Below are 20,873 nucleotides of genomic sequence, written 5' to 3'. Positions count from 1 at the left end.
ATCCGTACATCTAATCGTCAGGAGCCTAAGAAAAAGTTATCTTGTTTTGTTAATAATTAAAGTATTAAACAAAAATATGTTTGTTTTCTGATCACTTCTACATGCGTCATTAAAAATTATTATCTCATTAAAAGTAGTACACACGTTTAAAGTGCAAAACACTTGATTTAATCTATTTTATTTAATTTAACCGTAGGAAATCTGAATTTATTCAAAATTTGATCAATTTTTCTTGTCTGGTCAAACAAAGATGCACGTAATTTGGTTTCTCGCCCTCTGGGCCCCTATCATGGCTATTGAGGTTCAGAAAAACCGTAAGTCTTTCTATTTTTTTGAAATATTTACAAAGTGATAAATAAATAATTTCAATATCAGATTCCCCGACTCTGCTTCCTTTGCAAACTAAACAAGCAAGAATTTTGGAGGACAAACCCATCGCTTTCTTGCAATGTCTCCGTAATACCCTCAATAATGGTGATGAAGAAATCGGCATCCCCAGCTTCAACCCTCTTAAAATTAAAGACATTAACATTGATTTAAACTGCTGCTTGGAGGTTTCTGAGCATTAAAGGTCATACTTAATAATTCGAGACACTCCAATTGTCTGAGTATTGTTTTCCCAACAGGATGCTGCAACAATTCAAGATCAGAATAACCGTCTTCCCACCTGGTGCTAAGGCTGTTGTTAAAATGTCTTGGGCCGCTGTTAATGTTTCTGGTACATACGAAGCTGATCTGAATATCTTTGGTCACACCATAGTTGGTTCCGGTTCTATTTCTGGCGATCTCTCCAAATTGGACTTTGAATTGCACCTCAAATTGAGAGCCGGGCTTAATGGGACCATCGATACTAGTTCTGACCTCGATGTATCCTTGGGGTCTTCTGAGGTAAGTTAATCAAATTACCGAATATCTTCGTGACTCAAAACCCTGGAAAAACTTTTGCCTTAAAAGTGGAAATAGAAAAATAAATTTATTGATTTGGTGGTTTTGTTGATAGCTCCTCATTGAAAACTTGACCATTGATGGTCATGACGTCAGTGGACCTCTGCAACAGTTGGCTACTCGCTTTCCCAATTTCCTGCAGGCCTACGGCCATGCCGTTGATGGTCTTTTTGAAGTCTATATCGTTCCAGTTTTGCAAAAACTTCTAAATGGTAATGTGAGTTTACCCAAAATTGGTAAATGTGGTTTCAAAGAGTTTAAACATTTTCAATGAAAATAATTTGGTTATCCTTTTGTTTTTGTGTTTAAATAAAATCTAATTGCATTCAAACAATTTTACTATCATTCACAAGACATTTCCTGTCAAACTAATCAGAAGAAAGTTTCTATTACTCCCGAGAATTATATATAAACCAAGGTCAGAAAAGTTTTCCATCAGCGTGCCGCTTTGCATCCGTGCATCAATGTCGCCAGGTAGACCAATGTGAAGAACTCTCTGGACAGAAGTTATGTGCACCGCGACGCTCGCACAGACGTAATTGGAAAGAAGCTTTGATGGATTTCCACACCTTACGCGACGACGATTAAAATAGCAAGCATTTAATTTGTTTTCCACTTTGCGACCTTGTGCAAAGCGCCACTTTTCGATTACTTTCACATGGCGAATCGATATTCGGCCGGCTGAATAATTGGGTGACCCAAATGGGCATTTTGCAAACAATGAATAAATCAATCATCTGCGCCCAGAATACTAGATTCCAAATAAACTGAGTCATAGTACAAATGCATTTATTGGATTCAAAATGGCGACAAACATAATAATCAATACGCTAGTTTAGAGAAGAATGTAGAACAACTTCGGCGTTGGTATTTGGATCACATTCGCATCGTAAATAGAATAAATTCGAATGTAAACTTTTCAAGTGCTACTTGTGCGAAATTATTCCACCGTCATGTTATATTGGCATCTAATTACGACGAAACAGAGCCCTCAACCTGTCGATGGAAAACGTCACGCAAGGACTCGGTAACAAGTGCACTCGAGGATGAAAATCGCGGTAAGCAAAGATGGAGTGTAGGTGACACCAGCGCGACGAGTTTCTTGTATTTTTCCCTTCGCATTGATTTATCTGGTAACGAAAACCGTTATAAGACACTAGTGACGTGTTACGTGTGACAGGCAAACATAATGCATTATCTCATTGGTGTGTTAAACAAAATTTCAACGCAATAAATGCTTCGAAATGAAAATTTTTGTTTGTGGATGAAGTGAAGGCCGTGGGTAGCTGGCTCAAGGTGCGTTAATTAGCGGCCCACATTCGCGCTTATTTTACAGCCTTCACTTGCACCAAGGGCGCAAACACTCACCCGCACACCTACATATTTACAGGGAGCAATTTCGACAAAAGATTACGTCCGAACGTAATTGACATTACGCGCGCAGAATTTCCCACCGGCCAACAAAGGAAACGTGTTGAATCAGGTAAAGATCGCATCGAGTTCGGCTTGTGTAATCGCCGACAGCGTTTAACTCTTCGTCGTTATGACAATAATCATGCAATGAGTTGGCGGTGAACATGAAGCCTTGCTTGCAACCAACGGCGCGTTCGTAACAATTTAACTACCCTACAGCTGAGGGTGGAATAGTGACTCTGCTTTGATGTGTTGTATTTTTTATTTGAATTTATAAACGGAATTAATTACGAAAGCGCTAATAATAAGCATGGTACAAGTTATTATAACACGTGCTTTGCTATTATTGACAATAATAATAATGAGGTGTTGGATTATGCTTTAGTTTTACGTTTAGCAGACGTAGGTGTCAATAATATTTGTTATTATGTAATGTTTTATAATAATTATCATAATGTGGTTAAATACAAGTGATTTGGATGATTAAAACTATTGGAAATGATTTGGGTAGTTTGGTTCCCAACATTTTGAATTATTTTTCATTTTTTTAAAAGAGTATAACCTTGTTTAAATCATTTTTTACTTTAAAACTATTTTTCATACCGTTTTAGTTAAATTTCTGCAACAAAAAGTAGTCTATGTTATTCTCCTATGTTTAAACTATATCTATACCAAAATTTATCAAATTTGATCGAATAGATTTCGAGTTACAGTGTCACAAACATACAAACAACATTACATTTGCATTTCCAATGTTATTTTGGATTGGGATGTCGTAACACCGTACATGTCGCCCTCTATTGGACTAAAAATCTGACCGGCTAATGTATAAACTAATATTGAATCCTAATGGTTATTAAACAATAATTTTCCTGAATGACAAAACAAAACGCATCACGTTGCTCCAGGTTCCCCACAACATGCACTCCAGAATAAGGGTCACGATGAGGACGATACAAAATGTAGCGACAGATATCACATGCAAGCGCAGGTGACTTCATGCTTTCATAAGCCAATTCAAACAAAACCATAATGAATAATGAATCTGATAGTTATTAAATCGCAAATCTTCATTAATATTAAACCTCAATTATTCGCATTATTCAGTTTTATGAATTCTCATACTTCTGAATACATCTGAAGCACAAAATATATTTATTAAGCCAATTACGTAAATGCAATGAACCGCGAAATCTCTGATTGAACTAGGTTGATACAGCTGTGAAAGTGACAATAATTTTATCTCGTATTGCGTAATCACCACCAGATGAAAACCGCGTGTCTGCTATATAAAAGTTTTCCTTCCGTCATAGGTTTTCCTGCGCTCGCCGCCGGCCGATGAGTATTTTTATTATTTACAAGATTTTCCTGTCTTTTCTTGGCTGCGTGCTTTTTTATAGCAGAAGTAGTTGAACTCGTGTATAAAAAGGTTATTTGCTGACCATTCCAGGATCAAGGAATCAAGGAACGAATCCGGTAAAATTCTGTTGTTCCGTGCGACGCGTGAAAAACAAGAAGTAAACATTTAAGAGACTACGAGTAAATTACACGTGCGGAGGAATATAATAGAAAAACGATACAAGTATGTGTTAACTGGTTATTGAACCGTAAGGAGAGAAGATTGTGATTGCAATGATTGTAATCTTTAGCAGTAAAAAATACAATTAAAATTGTCGGTTCCACAGACAAGAAAAAACGAAATAAAAATAAAAATATTGAAAAAAATTCAACGAAAAAGTTTTCCTTGTGTTGAATTAATTTGAAAATCTGATTTTCTGCGTGTGTAATTGCCGTGAAGAAAAAAAACAATAAGACAATGCCATATGGTCACGGCCCGCGCGCATTATTCGCTGAATTTCCCACGTTGCAGACTTATCTCCACCGCCGATATTTTCTCCCAAGGCCCTTGGCCGCCGCGGCGCGCGGCGCAAATGGAATGCAACAGGGAAATGACTGCGGGAAAAAAGAAGCTCGATCTAAGCGCGTGCACGCTCCGCGATCGAACATTGAAGGCATTCCGTTTGCTTCTCTCTTTCTATGCCTCGCGGGTGGAAGCGCATGTAAGATTCAAGGAATTCGATTCCACGCGCCGCTATTATTTTAGCATTGACCTATACCACGCACAAATAGCTTTAAGCACAACTTTGAGGTTAGAATATAGGAATTACAGGGTTGAGGAAACAATTAATACATAAGAAGTAAAATAAATATCTAATTAGTTAAAATTAAGAATTTTGAGTTTAATACCGGTATTTTGGTGTACCGGTATACCGGTATTTTATATAGTATTGAAAATGATAAGTATTTGAATATAACAATACCGGTATTTCGGTATACCGGTATTTTGAGTTCAATACCGGTATTTCGGTATTTTTTAATATCAAAATATTGACTTATTGCTATATATCGATAGATTGTATTAAAAATACCGGTATTTAAAAATAAAAATACCGGTATTTAATACTCCTAATAGGAATTTAGTCAAATGTCCTTCATAAGAGTCTCCTTGAAACTTCAAGCTCGAGACAATGGCATACGATCCGCTGGTAAACTATAAACAGCAGCACTTAACATTTAAAAGCACGAGTAGCATGTTGTAACCACACTTCCACACAGGGTGTTCATATAAAAACAAATTCATTAAAAATTAACCTAAAAATTTAATTTTTGAAATTTTACCTAAAAACGCATTTTAATTTATTTTGAATTAAAAGTTTTATATTTTATTTAAATAATATTAATAATACACTGTATTTTGTGTCTGTGAAATTGCAATAAAACGATAAGCATCGAAAGATGTTAGGTATCAATGCACCAGCAGGAATTTCGCATGTTTGCACTGGTGTATTTCGACACGACTCAATAAGAAGACGACAGGAATAATATTTACTTTATTGCGTTCGGCTAGTTTGGTACGAAAGCAAATCGTGTCCGTGAGCAACAATAGGAAATTTTATTTTCACCTCTCGAAAGCATCAAATTAAATTTTTCAAAACACGTGCGTTCATTGCACCTCAATGTTTGTTTTGACAGAAATAGCGTGGCTTAAAAAAACTGTAAACTGTTCCTAAATAATTAAACTGAAAACTTGAAAAAACTCCGACCTATAAAATATTTTTTGCTTTTTTTGCTTTTAATTGTGTAAAAATCCTTGATCCTAAAACATAATCTTTTTGAATTGGCGAATCTGATATCCTTCTAAATTTATCAAGCGCTTGAATTAATTCGGTCGACACGTGTCCACGCCTCATGGGCGTAATTGATGATAATTCCTCATTTTCCATATTACCAGCGCTGATAACTCGTTATTTTCATACAGCGCGCGCGCTGATTCCGCAAACATGCAAATTGCTCCATCTCCAGCTCAACACAGAGAGAGAAACGTGAAAGAAATAACGCTGCGAAAAGCAGCAAATTGCTTGCAAGTGCGTACTAATCGCAACAAAGCAAACAAGTAATGAGATAGGTACAATCATGATTCAAAATAGGAACGTGTCCTCGAAGACATTTTTACGTTCGCGTGTTTAAATTGCTTAGGTATTCTGAAGCTGAGATAAAAAAAAACGTTTTACATTATAAAACTAGATTTTTATTATGCGAGAATTATGTGGATTTTATGCAATTGCGAATCGGGTGCTTGCTTCATTGATATGCGCAAGATCCCGCCGAGATAATTTGTTTTATATTCATTGAATTGCATTAATTGAAAGACCACAGCAGCACAAACACGTGTATTTAAGTAGCACGTGAGGTTGCCACAACTGGAGCAAACGGACGGCGGCGCATGATAATCGTGTATCTTCACAATCGCGGGAATCACAATGGAAAACGTGGAAATTGATTTGTTATACATTCGAGTACAGCAACATCGGAAACGTGCGGATGGGCTACGTCTGGCAGCATCCTGCTTCCAGCACATGTTGGGATTTTCTAAATTATTACTACAATTATCAGGAATTTTATCACGTTATAGGCAAGTATTGTTACATCAAGACACAAAAATAAATAAATATTGATTTTACGAGGATTGGCAACTGTTTAATTATTTGTATACTGGTTATAAACTTAATTACTCTTGTAAAAATGCCGGTAAATATTTGTTGAAGTTTAAATATGAATTCCGCGTCGCTCAGTTGTATTCACTTGCGTTATGTTTAAATGATTTTGTGGTAAAGCAACGTGCACCCCAATAAATTAGCTGAAAAATCGTGCTTAAGTTATAGAAATTTGCATTGCAATTTGTAGAGATGTTGGGATCATAATTACAACAATATTTCAAATGTTACCATCGATGTCATGTTTTTGAAAAAATATTCTAGGTTATAATTACTAGAAATGAAAATATTTTTCGTCGTTACACAGAGAAGCTGTAACACAATATCGAGGAAATTAATATAAATCATAAAAATTATATATATTACATCGTTATATAGAGTTTGTTGTTAATTCGACGTAACACTGTATTAAATTTTAAAGTCCAATGTTGGACTTACGGTATACACACCGAACATAGGTCTCCTAATGTAATTTTTGCAACTAATTGAACATATTTTGCCGTTATATTAAGTTTTTCGTTAAATAGAAGCATGTTAAACCAATACTACTCTTTATTTTGTTAAAGAAACACCCAAACAATGAACAATTGTAATTTTTCCCAATGGAAACCCCAGAATTTGATCATTACTCATACCAAAAATTCAAAATCAATTCGAGGCATTCGGAAAATTTCACGTGACACATACATCCAATTTTTTACAAATTGTTTACAAGAGGAAATTTTAGGAACTCAAAATCTGCCCACAGAAATCACAGAAAATAAAAATACACAAAACTTAATGCGCTTTATTGTTCCACGATTGATTGCAAAATTTGCGAGTTTATTTGATTTCATCCGAAAATTGCAACCAAAATGGTTACACACACAAACACATTTCGAGAGTTTAAGACGAAACGGAAATGAAACGCAAGCAAAAACCCGAGTGGCTCGGATTGAAAAATTGTGTCGAATTTAATGCGGAACTTGCTAATCGTTCACACATGCGCTAATTTTAAGTGACCTCGGAACAAAAAGCACAATGTATACACGCCGCGAAAATAAATATTGTAAAAAGTTTGATTCAAGTTTAAAACGCAAATTTCATTCATAAGTCCAAATATCATGTTATGTTATGTTACGTAGAGTAATTGTATTCAACGAATATTTACTGGATGTCGATTAGGTTGGTGTGGAATTTGAGCTTTGACTTAAAAGCTCACTTTGACCGGATACACGCACATTAGAACATTGCATTTGTGGTGCATTCACATTAGTTTCGCCTGTTTCGAACGTTTTGTTTTTGCTTTAATGCACGCGCTTGAATTTTTCGCAAATTTAGAAGTAAATAGTTTCAGGAAATGCATGCGAGTAAATAACTAATTAAATACACAATGTTTGTTGTTGTCCATTCATTCGCAAAAATAGAACTTTTGTAATGCGCATGTAATAAAATCCGTTTGATCGCAATTCACAGATTAATTAAAATATTTTTGCGTAAACGGATTTATTACGAAACAGGAAAAATACTGTTTTGATGCGAATGCGTTGTTTGCATCACAATTTTAGATCCGTTAGGAATTTCCTGGCATGCATCCAGAATTTTTCTTTTAGTAAATGTCACCTGATTGTCAAAAAATCAAAAAATCATTTCCCAGTGAAAATACAGCTTAATTAAGTATTATTTTCATGCGAGTAGAACCAGTTTGGCCTTCAGCACTAATCATCCTCTGTTTTCAATAATTTATCTTGCAAATCTTCAACGTGCTGGTCCTTGGCACACGCCGACGCCGAAGGCGCCGAGGACACCGGTTAATGCAGCGGCTAGTCGCGTGCCGCATACCTTAATGCGCATCCTTACCGATAGTCACATACTGGCGACGCATGTAGGTATTCTTCGCGGAGAGCATCTGGCTGCGGCGGCGGCGGCGGAGGCAGCGACGCGTCGTCATGGCGACTCCGTCGGCCAGCTGGTTATATACGTCGCGACGCCCGACGACGCTCGCCAGTCGCGTTCGCAGCATCACAGCGATCACTCTCTGGAAAATCAGGGAACACGCGGAAATTTTTCATTGCGCGCTCAGATATTTACTAAAACTTTGTGATTTTTTGTGGGACTTTTAATCAAGAGAGAAAAAGCTTCAAGACTTCATAATCAGTGGTATAAAATAATCTATTGTTTAGGTAAGTTGGGACAAATATTTTAATTAATATTTATAGTAATTTAAGAGAAAAAATTAATTTTTAACAGTACAAGAAGAAAAATTAAAATAAAAAATGCAGAAAATAATTTTTTTTCATTTTTGCTCAATTTAAATTAATTTTGACAAATTTAACGCTGAAATTAACTTTAAAATATTATTTTTCTTAGTTTTTCTTAATTTTATTTAAAAATGCATTTAAATTGCATAAAACACAAGAAAAATGCTTAAAACCTTAAATTTTAAATGATTAAGTAAAACAATCCACAAAAACAAGCGCTGAAATTGAGAAAGCAGGTCCTGTTGAAGGATTACGCTGCGGTTGTATAAACCGCGCGACTCAATCGTCGCTTGAAACTCGAAGAAGAAAACGACTCGGGAATGCAAAGAACGAGAAATATTATGTACGGACGTGTTGCGGGCATGCAAATGCCGGCGTAAAAATAAATGCGAATGTAAAGGTCAAAGTTAAATCAGAGCTTTCGACGAAAAGCTAGGCAAAGCGAAAGCTTTCAGTTTAGGTAATAATCAACCTCGTTCTTCTTCATCTGTTTCCGCGGAAATTCCGCAGATAGCAACCAAATGAAACCTCAATTCTTCAAAAAATAAAAAAAAATCTTAATAAAAAAGAAATCCTAGAATTTTTGATTATACTGCTGAGGAAACTCATTATTTTAGAAAAAACTTGTTATAAAAATGTCAAAGCACATAACAGGCTGCAATATACACCTGCGCTATCCTGAATTTACAATTGCACAACAGATATCACATGTAACGTGCAAGTAACAAGCACCGGATGTGTAATACACGCAGATGAAATAAAATTGCATTTTAACGGATGTAGCGCATGCTTTTAATCAATTTTATTGTTGGAAATTCACAAAGGTGAATTAATCTCAGATAATTTAATTTAAAAATTTGATTTTTTATTGTTTTATGGCTCAAAACGCGCAATTTACGCAATATAATTGGTTTATAATCAGAACTAAGCAGTTTAATACCAGTTTCGCGTAGGAGGCACTTTAAACTAATGATCGGTATGCATGAAATTGATCTCTGGTTAATTACTTCGAATTATTAAGCAAATTCAAGCCGTATAGCGACTATTTTTAGCCCTGAATGCATCCAACATCTGCCGAATTCGCCGCGTCTATAATATATATAATCTTGTGCCAAAATAATTCAAGTTTGCATCGCTGGGGAAGCAAGTAACGAGCTGTTACCGGGGACAGCCTGATAATAACTTTGTTTTCGTTTATTTACGGCGCTCGCGCTCGCGCACGAATAAAACGCGCCGGTTTTACTACAGTAGATGCGCGAAATATTCGCCGCTTCCGAGGCGTATGCAAAACGTTGAAAGTACGAAGCTATTTGCAGCGTCTATGAATGGATCCACGTCCACGTTCGCGCATTGATTCACCGGGCGGGTTCAATTTGTTAAACAAGCGATGGAGATGACGCAAGGCATCGGAATCTTCGGGATCTCTCGATGAGATAATCCGGTGCGAAAAAACTACTTGTGATGCGGCTGGCGGTGTGCGGGTGGGAAACTACTTAGGTCCGCTGGGAAATGCGACGACACGGTGGGATGTGAAACAACAGCTTACGACGTCATGACAGGCAAGCGCACTTTTCGAAAAATCATCCCGGACAGATTTCGCTCTTCAAACGTCTATTTTTATATGTCGTGGGTTCTCACTCAAAGTAGATTCATATTTGAACATTTGTGCATGGAAATCCGATTGCGCGGATGGTGCATTTCAAGGAAAATAGGGTTTTAGTGCGGAATTACGAGCGGAAATGCTTTTGTTAAACCTTGAAAGAGATTAGGGATGGCCATGAGGTTTGTAAGTGAATATTTGATGTATTAAAGACCGATTATTGTTGTTAACAATGTTTAACCAGCATAAGTCTTTAATATTATAGTTTTATTTATTATTTTTGTCGTATTATAAATCTATTTTTGATTTTTGTAACATTTTTGCATAATCGAAATTTTAAAATGCAAATTTTGATTTTTTTATTTTTTCATATTTTGGGCTGTTTTTGGCTTTTTTCAAAATTTTTTTGACACAGAAGAAGACTAATCATCGCAGTATATGAAATATCAATTTACAAGTCACAAAAATTAAAATTGACTGAATAATTGAGTTTTTTCGGCGAGTTTTTGCCGATTCTAACATTTTCTTATATTTTACATAATAATTTGTCCCCTAAAGTAATTATACCCTCAATTATAATTTGCATAGTTGTGTAAATTGATGTTTACATAAGGAACTCCTGAATGACTGGAATCTCGGCACGCGCTCCCGCTAAAACTAGCAGCGAATTCGCGGAAAATGCACATTAGTGTACCGCGTCCGAGACAGGAAGTTTACATCAATAAAACTTGCATCGCGATCGAGTGCAACTTCGACATCGCCTCCGGCATGCACTTTGACGATTCCCGACAAATGCCTCGGCAAACGAGAACGAGGACATTGTGCCAGCATTGCAAATGTGCTTCGGATCGATTTTCATTTCATTCGACGTTTTAATTGGCTTCGTGGTTAATTTTTATAAAACCTACAAAAAAAATGTTGAGGCCAGTGACATGCTTTTTCAAAGTTAATTCACAATGATGACTTTTTTCCCAAATGGGACTTCATTAAATGAAATTTTATTCCACAAATTATAGGTCATGAACTCGCCTCCAACTCGGAGTATTTAAAAAATAAATTGGCAGATATAAATTTCAACAGAGATTAATTTAATTTGTTAAGCCAAGGAAGAAAAAACTTACCGAGCATATTAAGTAAACGTTGTACAAAATAACAATTATTCTAACCTTTGACATTACGCCGGCGGAGTTCCAAAATCGCAACAAACTTCCCAATTGTTATTTTATTCAATGAGACCTTTCATAAAACGGAAAACCGAGCCAACTTATCATCTCCCCGGATACTACACGCGTTCCAATCGACGGCTTTGCGCCAAATGGAAGACTAATTGTATGCCTAACAAGAGGAGAGCGGAGATGAGTCGATAACTTCGTTACATTTTCACGAACTGCGGCGCCTCGCAACGGCTCATTCAACTTGATACAAATCCCAGTCGGATCTTAATACATTCATAAACGCGTTTACTTTATCCGCGAAGCATGAAAAAAGTTTAGATTTAATTTGCTCAGCGCGTAACTCCCCGAAGTGTGTGAATGGAAAGGTCTTGGCATTAATTAGAAAACTTGTGGGAGATATTAACAGAGAAACAGAAAAATGGGAACGGATGCTCCCGAATGTAAACAAGTAATGAGGTTTTATTAACACAAGCAAAAGGTGGAACGAATTAAAAGGATTAAAGAAGTTCGTTGGGTTGCATAGTATCCTATTACCCTACAAACCTATTTAATACTTAACCTAATATAACCTAAAATTAAATTTTTATAAATTTTGGTTTAATTTAAAAGAGTTTAACATAAGTTAAGTAAAACGTGTGGTTTTACTAAGTCCAAGATCTAAATATACAAAGGAATTTATTTTTTCGTCTGTGAACGTAGAAAAACGACTTTGAAACGAAAAAGAAGCGACTAAAAATATTTAACGACGTTCAAACCAGCGAAAATGTCTATTTGAGTTAAAATAGTTTTGTAATCGATGAGGAAATTCGCAAATTGTTTTCAAATAAAAGCTTCGCGGAAATCAAACTCAAACACGCATTGAATATTCGTAGAAATCTATCTGGTGTTATAAAATTTCATCGAATTGCATTTACTTAGAATATTTCACATTGTTTCAAAATAAAAAATAAAAGAATAAAAATTCACAACAGTGTGTAATGCCAATAGTTGGAAAACAATGTTATCGTCTGTTCTACTATGCTTGCACAGTTTACAGTTTACGAACGTAAAGAAATGGATACATAAGACTTTTATTTTTATGCCACTCGCGAGACGCTTGGCGCCTCGACACGATGTTCATAGATTTACAGTTTTGAAGTTTTCACACTCCTACAAGCGAAATTATTAGAGCGTGCGCTTTCCACGCGTTTTTCTACAGGCAAACGTATTTATTTTTATTAATTTTATTACTTTCGTGTTGACAAATTGTAGGACAAGTCTAGAGAATCACGAAATTGATTCGTAAAAATTTTATTTTCAAGTGAAATAGTGAAAAACATTGTTTGCATGTGCGTTGAATAGTAAATTACATAGTAAGAGTAGAAAACACTAGATTATAAGCTTGTGCAGGCATTTTTTCACGTTATAGAACAAAAAATAACAAATTATTGAGATTTTACGCGTTTGGCATCTGTTTAATTTTTGTAAACTGGTTATAAACTCAATTACTCTTGTAAAAATGCCGGTAAATATTTCCTGAAGTCTAAATATGAATTCCGCGTCGCTCAGTTGTATTCACTTGTGTTATGTTTAAATGATTTTGTTGTAACGCAACGTGCACCCCAACAAATTAGCTGAAAAATCGTGCTTAAGTTATAGAAATTTGCATTGCAATTTTCCGGGATGTTGGGATCATAATTACAACAATATTTCAAATGTTACCATCGATGTCATGTCTCTGAAAAAATATTCTAGCTCATAATTGCAAGAAATGAAAATATTTTTCTTCGTTACACAGAGAATTTTGATTGTGAATAAAATATAATAGAATATTTTCAAGAATGCATCCGTCGCCGTACATTACATAAATCACATCCACCGGCGCCTACATCTGTCGCACGGCTAAGATTCGAAGTGTATTCGAAATAAAAATCGCCGTTGTCGTTGCCATAAACATCGCGCGCGTGTTGACTGGCGGCACTAATTTGTCGCGCCTTCGGAACACGTCCAGCGCGAGCTTTCGGCACACGCTGCGCTTAATCCTGATTTTTTTATTAACGCGGACATTCTTAATCTGAACTTAACGCGCGCGCGGGATAAAAATGCGCATTCGGTCCATGCCGTAAAACAGTAAAACACGCGCGCAAAAAGCAAACTGTAAAAACGCAACGATAACGAGCGATGCATCTGCGGTTAATCGGTTGCTTGTTGACTTTATGTGTTTTGACGCGCTGTGTAAATTGTATGCTTTGTCTTTTAGTAGCTACCGAGGGAACCTCTTTAATTTTTTGTACTTTATAATCATACAGAGTGTTACGTAAATCAAAACAATATAAATAACCAAAAATTTTCTTTAAAATTCGTTAAAACTACTTTTAAGGCTAAAAACTGCAAAATTTAATTTTTAAGTTAAATTTTGTGAGTTTATTTACAAGCAGCAGTAGATGTTTTTATTTTTTTGAGTGTAATCGATCAAGATGCAAGTTTTCATAACACTGGATTTAGGTAAGTGGGATTTCATCGAGTTGGAATGCAAGCAAAATGCATTTGCATAAAACCCGGCAATATACGATTATGCCAATCGGCATTCCACGCCTTATAAATATACCACACTTCACGAAACACACTTCCAACCAAGGAAGAAAATAATTCTGAGTCACGTTAACGTATTTTCTTTGTTTACAGATTTTTCACACACGCGAAATCCTTCAGAATGAAGACAGAGGACAAAGCCAACACTTCGAAGGTGCGAATTGCTGTCCTGGGCCAATGCAATGTCGGCAAATCAGGTAAAATAATAAACATATATTTATTTTACCAATCAACGTATTTCCGGTGCGATAAAAATACCGCGCGACGTCTGCGCTGGCCTCTCACTCGTCCTATGTTTACATTAATCGCTTTTTACGAAAATTTATTTTCCAATCCAAAGTCCGGCGCGACACCGCGTCGATTTGTTTGTTTAATATTCTAGTGTGTTGGCACTTGAAACGACTGAATGGCTGAAAAATTTTCGACCCGAGATTGATTTACAACTTTGCGTAAATTCGAACACTTACATTTATTAGCGAACGCTCATTGAAACACTGAAGATAATAATGATGTATCGTCCGATGGTCATAAAATATGGAGCAAGGAAAAGCGAACTGTTTCGCAAAAGCTGCGCGCGATTGTAAATCACCGTAACAAATTAAAATCGAAATAAAATCGTGAAGGATGTTCCATTGGTGCTTTATGCATACGCGACAAATACGTTTACCAGTCGTAAAATGCTAACCAGCAGTTAACTTCAATCAACGGGCTGGGTAATTAAATTAATTCGATAAATATACCTACGGGACCTTTAAAAATCCTTGAAATTTTTGTTTATTATAAATTACAGCAATATTTATATCAAGATGTTTGAGTAAACCTGTAATTTCGGAAGATTTTCACAAGTTTAACGCAATATTTTGCCTATTTTACTATCGCAGAAATAATACACAAAAATGTTTAGAGTTTTTTAAATCTGAATTAGCTACAATTAGATAATTGACCTAATTTTTAATGCGTGACTTTCGTTTATTGCTGGAGTCGTTAAATTTGATCTCCAGCCTTGAAATCTAGCAATTTCCGTCGGAAATATTCAAAGCGAAAAAATCAACACTTTTTGCCGTGGACTGATTTCAGTGCACTTTAAATTTTACGATGTGAGTGTACTACGTGTACTAAAAGCTTATTTTCTTTCTAGCCCTGACTGTGAGATACTTAACACGACGATATATCGGCGAATACAGAAGCAACACAGGTAAATACCTCATCAAAATATTAATAAATTAATTAATTCAAGTTTAATTTAAAAGGTGACATGATCATGTTTTTGATTTGTGATGAAAAAGAGTAAAGTATAAATTGTTGGGCTAACGACCCGAAAATTAACATCATAATTGGCGAAATTAAACTGTCACGAAGTCTGTAGTTCTGCACAACGCATGTGGTGCACGTTTTTGTCTCTTCGGGCCGAAAAATAAGAAGCCAAAGAACTCGCCGGAGTGGTGCGCTGTCGGTTCGCTTTCGTCGATTTCATTATTATTGTCAACACTTTCGGCGGCGGCGTAAGAAGCGCAAGAAAAAAGAGAAGCAGTGAGTAAAAACATATTTGTGCGAATATAGGTTTCGGTTTCAATGCTTTAATATGAGTTTTGGAGTCCTAAAAAGTGGCGCGCTATTAAAAGCACATTGGAAATTAACTAATAACATTTGGGCGGTTAAAAAGCCATCTGGGTTTCCAAAGAATTGCAAAAAATGACTTACAATGAGCACAATGTCAAGCTAAAATTATTTTAGAATATTCAAATCAACAGAATTTAATAAAAAACGCAAAGTTTATTTTATTTTGTAATTTAATTTTCATGCATTGAATAAACAACTTTATGATTTATAAAATTTACCAAACAATCAATCATTTAATAGAGAATCTATTATTCTAATAATCTTTTAACAAAAAAACGTTTTTCAACCTAAATTTTCACTCTGACAGGATGAAAACGAGCGCGAGTACGATCGGTTTATTCATAACTTTATTACGCTGCGTACTCCGTTCGAATAATGTTTATGTGTGTGGAGTGCGCGCGAAGACTGACAAGACCATATAAAATCGCCGAAATTATTGGTCAACCTCGATTATCCTTCCCGCACGCGCGCGAAATCGTTAAACGTGCACAAGTCAGCAATAAAGTGCTTTTCCGAATTAACGATGCACCGATTTTTTTATTTTTACTTGCAAATTGATTCCAACCATTCATAGCATACCTATATTTATATTTGAAGTTGTATATAAATATGGATCGTTAGGAAAATGAGCGTTGTGGATCGCGTGCGCGCACAAAGCAATTCAATTTGGCATGAAGACGCTTTCAGGAGACGCGCGAGCTTTCAGACACGCCACGTTTGTTAGATGGATGGAGGCAAATTAAGGTTAATTGACAATTTACCTACTTTAACGCGATTTTTAACGGATTTTTTTCGCGATATTATTTTAAAACATTGTTTTTTAGTTCAAGTGCATTCATTTTAGGTCGTTGTTTATTAAAAATATATTTTTGAGATGAGATTTATTACACGTCAATGGGAAATTTATTGCGCAGGTGCTTGGAATGCACCAATAAACATTTTTACAAATTTTTAATTTGTAAATATACTCAATGGATTTAAAGCTTGAAAACATTTTTCGGCAGACCTGTCGTTAAATCAGGCGAAAATCTAAAAGGCGGTAAAGTAAAACGTGTTTTTCGGGCGTGAACATTTTCTGTTTTTCGCACCTAAACGCCAAAAATGCCACATCGGATTTACGTCTGTCGCCAAAACGACGCCGCGACTTTTTTTAAGCCAGATATTTTTTGGCAAAGTGCACATCTTATAAAAACCAGTTAATTATGATTTTTGGCATAACTACATCTTATTATCCACGCCCAAAGTGTGTAATTTGCAGTTAGATGTTTTTCTGTGCAAATTTTTACATTTCTTAACTTTGGCGATGAAAATACGGCGTAATTCATATAAAAATAAATTAATTCAAGGTTTTCTATGGTCACGTAATAAATAAAAACACCTTTTCTGTTAAATTTTTTATTTTTACCATAAAAACAGCTCTAAAATGTCAAAAATTAGATTTTTTCCAATTTTTAAAAATTAGTCATAGAAAACACACATTTGTGACTTAAAAATGAATCAACGATAGTCAAAATGCAGTAGTAAACGATGCTTGTTTTGAGAAGCCAAGTAGCAAGCTGAAATTTATATCCTGACTCAAACTTGTGCGGTGATTTGGCATAGCGCGTGTACAAATTTACGCTGTTTTACTCGACACGTCGAAATGCTCGTCTTCATAAACATCTATCTCGCCTTGGCGTCGCTCAGTTATGAATGCATACGCGACTCTCATGTCGATGGCATGCAGCTAGGATGTAATATTCGAAACCCATTATTTATAATGCACGTTTAAGTTTGCCGTTACGAAACATGGAAGAAAAATATCATTTAAATTGAACGCAGTTTCCGCGCAACAAGTTGATACTCGTAGAAATGTATAATGCATGTTTGTTTTCGCATCCATCATGGTCACGTGTGTAGAGAAATACACACCACGTTAGAATAACACGAAAATATAAGGCGTAGTAAACACCTATGAGTCAGCGTATGTCATTTCACTTTAATTTTCAGGATTTTCGGTGATTAATAAGAATAATTTTGAAATTTTTAGATTTTTGAGGAAAATATTGCGAAATATTTATTATTTATTTGCTTATTTAACATATAATACCAAGAATTTCTCTAAATGCATTTTCAATCCGCACGTTTTTGATTGATGTTTGCTCCGATTGAAATTTCCGTCTATTTCGCAAAATCCTCGCCGCCTGAAGTATTTTCAAAGCATCGCCGACTAAAAATACGCACACCGGTCTATAATGAAACCATTAAAGCGGCATTTATTCGCCCCGGCTGCTAAAAATTGCATATTTATTTAATTCCCGCGCACACGTTTCCAACTTCCGAACTACGGCTTCTGTTTATTTCGCGCGCAGAGACGCTGACAAAATCGATGCCGACGATGTCATGTGTTCCGACATTCAAATCGGTTGCATCTCGTGCGCCGGCGAACGCAAACACGTCGAATTTATTTAGCTAATCGACGAAGAGGTCGAACCTGACAACACTCACACGCACAAATTCGCCGAAGGTGATTTATTAATAGCGATGCATTTGGAAATGCGCGGCGCAAATAGAGCGAAAAGCTTTGAAGTAGTCTTTTGTTGACTCCGTGCGGCAATGTTTTGCACACGTACATAGCGAGGACGCCGTTACACTTTCAGCGATGAGTTTATAATTTGAATATTTTCTTGTTGTTGCAGATCTCCTGTACAAGCAAACCCTGACCGTGAACAACTCGGCGTTCGAGGTTGAAATCGTCGATGTTTCCAATGGGGAATTGAGTTTTCCGGAGGAAGCGATTTACTGGGCGGATGCCTGCGTCGTAGTTTACGACATCACTTCGAGGACTTCATTTACGCAAGCGTGTAACTTACTGCAACGAGTTCAACAATTACGCAGTCAATTGCCGATGATCTATGTTTTATTGGGAAATAAGAGTGATTTGGAACATTTAAGACAGGTAAATATCACTTTAAAAAAGTTTTTTAAATTTTTTAGATTTTTTTGCGTCGTGAGTAAATTGAGAGGTCAACTGAAGTTGTATAAGGTTAAAAAGCACGAGTTTCTATTGCCACGCGCTTCCACTCGATTACAACGCGCTCGTGCGAATCGCGGCGCCGGAAATGGCGTTTTTACGCAGGTCAAGCACGCCGCTGTTTTGATCCTTTGTTTTCCTCGATTTTTCGCCGCGAGTACGTTGACATTGGTTGACCGAACGGGTGGAAAACAAACAGCACGTGTGTGATTATTGCGTGTCGCACGATTTTTCCTCCTTCTGTCTGCGTGTTTTTCTAGACGAGCGCGCGCACAACGAATGCGGAACTGTGGCGATCGAGGAAAATTCCTGAACGTGTTGCACAACGCGCGCGCTCAACGCTTTCGTCGCGTTTCATTAAGTAAGACGTCGTTTATAATATCGGATGACATCTACATCTCTCAGCCGGGGAAAAGATGCTCGGACACATGCTCGATCATAAAAAATCGGTTATAATTATCCCGGAAGTGAATTTTTATCCGTGGAAATTCCTGCGACTCCTACGAGTGTTTTTTTCTTGCATTCCTCGGATGGAGATTTCGCAAGACGTGCATTTATTAAGATGAAACGCAGCCAAAAATTTTCTCAATTTATCAAACGATTAACGAAATATTTTTTACTTAAAAATTATTTTTGTTGCAGGTTGAGGAGGATGAAGCTCGCACGCGCGCAAATCAACAGAATGTGCAGTTTTATGAATGCTCAGTGGCGGAGAATACAGATTCGATTTACACATCCTTCGATTACATCCTGAATGAATGCCGTGCACATCAACAGCAGACGAATAAGACGCGCAAATTTTCGGTGTCGAAAATGATCGGCACTCTTATTGGGAATAATGGAAAAGTTTCGCCGAATTCACAACCGCAGAGTGGGACTGTCGTCGTGTGTCATAAGTCTGATTTGTACAAGTCGCGGATCCTTAAACGACGCGCCAACTTTACGGCCACAGCGTCTCTATGACCAGAAGAAAACGTCCGCTGAATTTACCCACAACCAAAATATGCAACTATATCAAAAATAAGCCAAATAGACAAAGTCAAGGCGCAGATGCAATACTTCTCAGTTTTATGAGAAGACAGATGATAAATTTTTTGTTTCTTTTGTTTTCTTTTAAAATATTGAAGATTTTAATTACACATTTATTAAATATTTAATTAAAAGTGAATTGGCATATCACACTAAAATAATATTTCAATTTTTTATTTATTTTCTTTTAATTTTTTCATTTTTCTTGTTTTGTGAATTAAAATGTTTGTTTTGAGTGCTTGGGCGATAGAAGGAAAATTGGCTGTGATATTTATCTATTCATAATTACTGTATTTGATAAATACTCATATATATTTATAAATGAATTCACGAATCAATGAAGATGCGAGCAGAAACGTTACGAATTGCCAAAACAAAATAATAATGTAAGCTATACACGTGTAATATTAGGACTTAGTCTAAGTTTTTCAAAAGCGTAGTTTAAGAAATTATAACTTTTTATATTGTATCAAATGCCAAATATTAAATATGCAAATTGTTATGTAAAAAACATGCATGGTTTCATACCATATTTGATGAACTTTTTGTCCTCGTGATGAGAAATGTACAAAAATGTCTGAAATATCAAATATAATAAGTGTATGATAAATTTTCCTTTGTTTTGTTTAAACCCTAGTTAATAACTATAATATCTAGGCATAAACTAATTACCTTGAAGATCAAACGTTATACTTTGAGCAGGTACCGGATATCCGGTTGTTTTGACTCTTGTAAGCCTGCATCCTACTATACAGCAACAGAATCAAAAACTATAGAATAAAATATATTTAACAAATTGAATCTTTAAAAATATGAATTTCATCAATAAAATGTCTTTATAAATAAATATTTTACAAAAAAATTAAATTGACATTTGATATTAATGTGACATGTGTTAAAATATTTATTTACTTTAACCGAGAATATTTGTTATCTTTCCGAACAACATTTTAATTGTCTTTACTACGAAATTCAACGCAAATTTCTTGTACACCAATGGATTTTAAGACGTGCCAAAGAAAGTTCACAAGTGAACTGGATATATTTAAAACAACTACGAAATTGAAGCAAAAATGAATGGTATTAACGTTGATGATGGACTTTCAGCTCAAGATAATGAAACATTCCTGATTGCAAGTATGGCATTTCTTCAACAACATGCAAAGAGGAAGCTTGGTGCTTCTAAAGAATCAACTTCTGATATATCTGATG

The 20,873-nt window shown here is 35.8% G+C and overlaps 2 protein-coding genes across 2 annotated transcripts; both read left to right on the top strand.

The window, feature by feature from the left end:
• The first annotated feature begins 627 nt into the window (after positions 1–627).
• On the top strand, positions 628–1,279 carry LOC135795530 (uncharacterized). Its single transcript, XM_065307238.1, has 2 exons — positions 628–888; positions 1,001–1,279. Exons 1-2 carry the CDS (start codon positions 628–630, stop codon positions 1,217–1,219), a joined length of 480 nt encoding a protein of 159 aa, XP_065163310.1. The 3' UTR covers positions 1,220–1,279.
• A 7,125-nt stretch (positions 1,280–8,404) lies between these two features.
• Positions 8,405–20,271, top strand: LOC135796143 (ras-related and estrogen-regulated growth inhibitor-like protein). Its single transcript, XM_065308052.1, has 5 exons — positions 8,405–8,575; positions 14,093–14,196; positions 15,138–15,194; positions 18,298–18,557; positions 19,275–20,271. Exons 2-5 carry the CDS (start codon positions 14,121–14,123, stop codon positions 19,593–19,595), a joined length of 714 nt encoding a protein of 237 aa, XP_065164124.1. The 5' UTR covers positions 8,405–8,575; positions 14,093–14,120; the 3' UTR covers positions 19,596–20,271.
• Positions 20,272–20,873: the final 602 nt, after the last annotated feature.

Source organism: Atheta coriaria, unplaced genomic scaffold (assembly GCF_025399875.1).
Source record: "Atheta coriaria isolate IRGN ID8LTWV9N9 unplaced genomic scaffold, Caltech_Dcor_3.1 hic_scaffold_7_pilon, whole genome shotgun sequence".
NCBI lineage: Eukaryota > Metazoa > Arthropoda > Insecta > Coleoptera > Staphylinidae > Dalotia > Dalotia coriaria.
The sequence above is the reverse complement of the archived record's forward strand: the minus strand, read 5'-3'. Positions and strand labels throughout refer to the sequence as shown.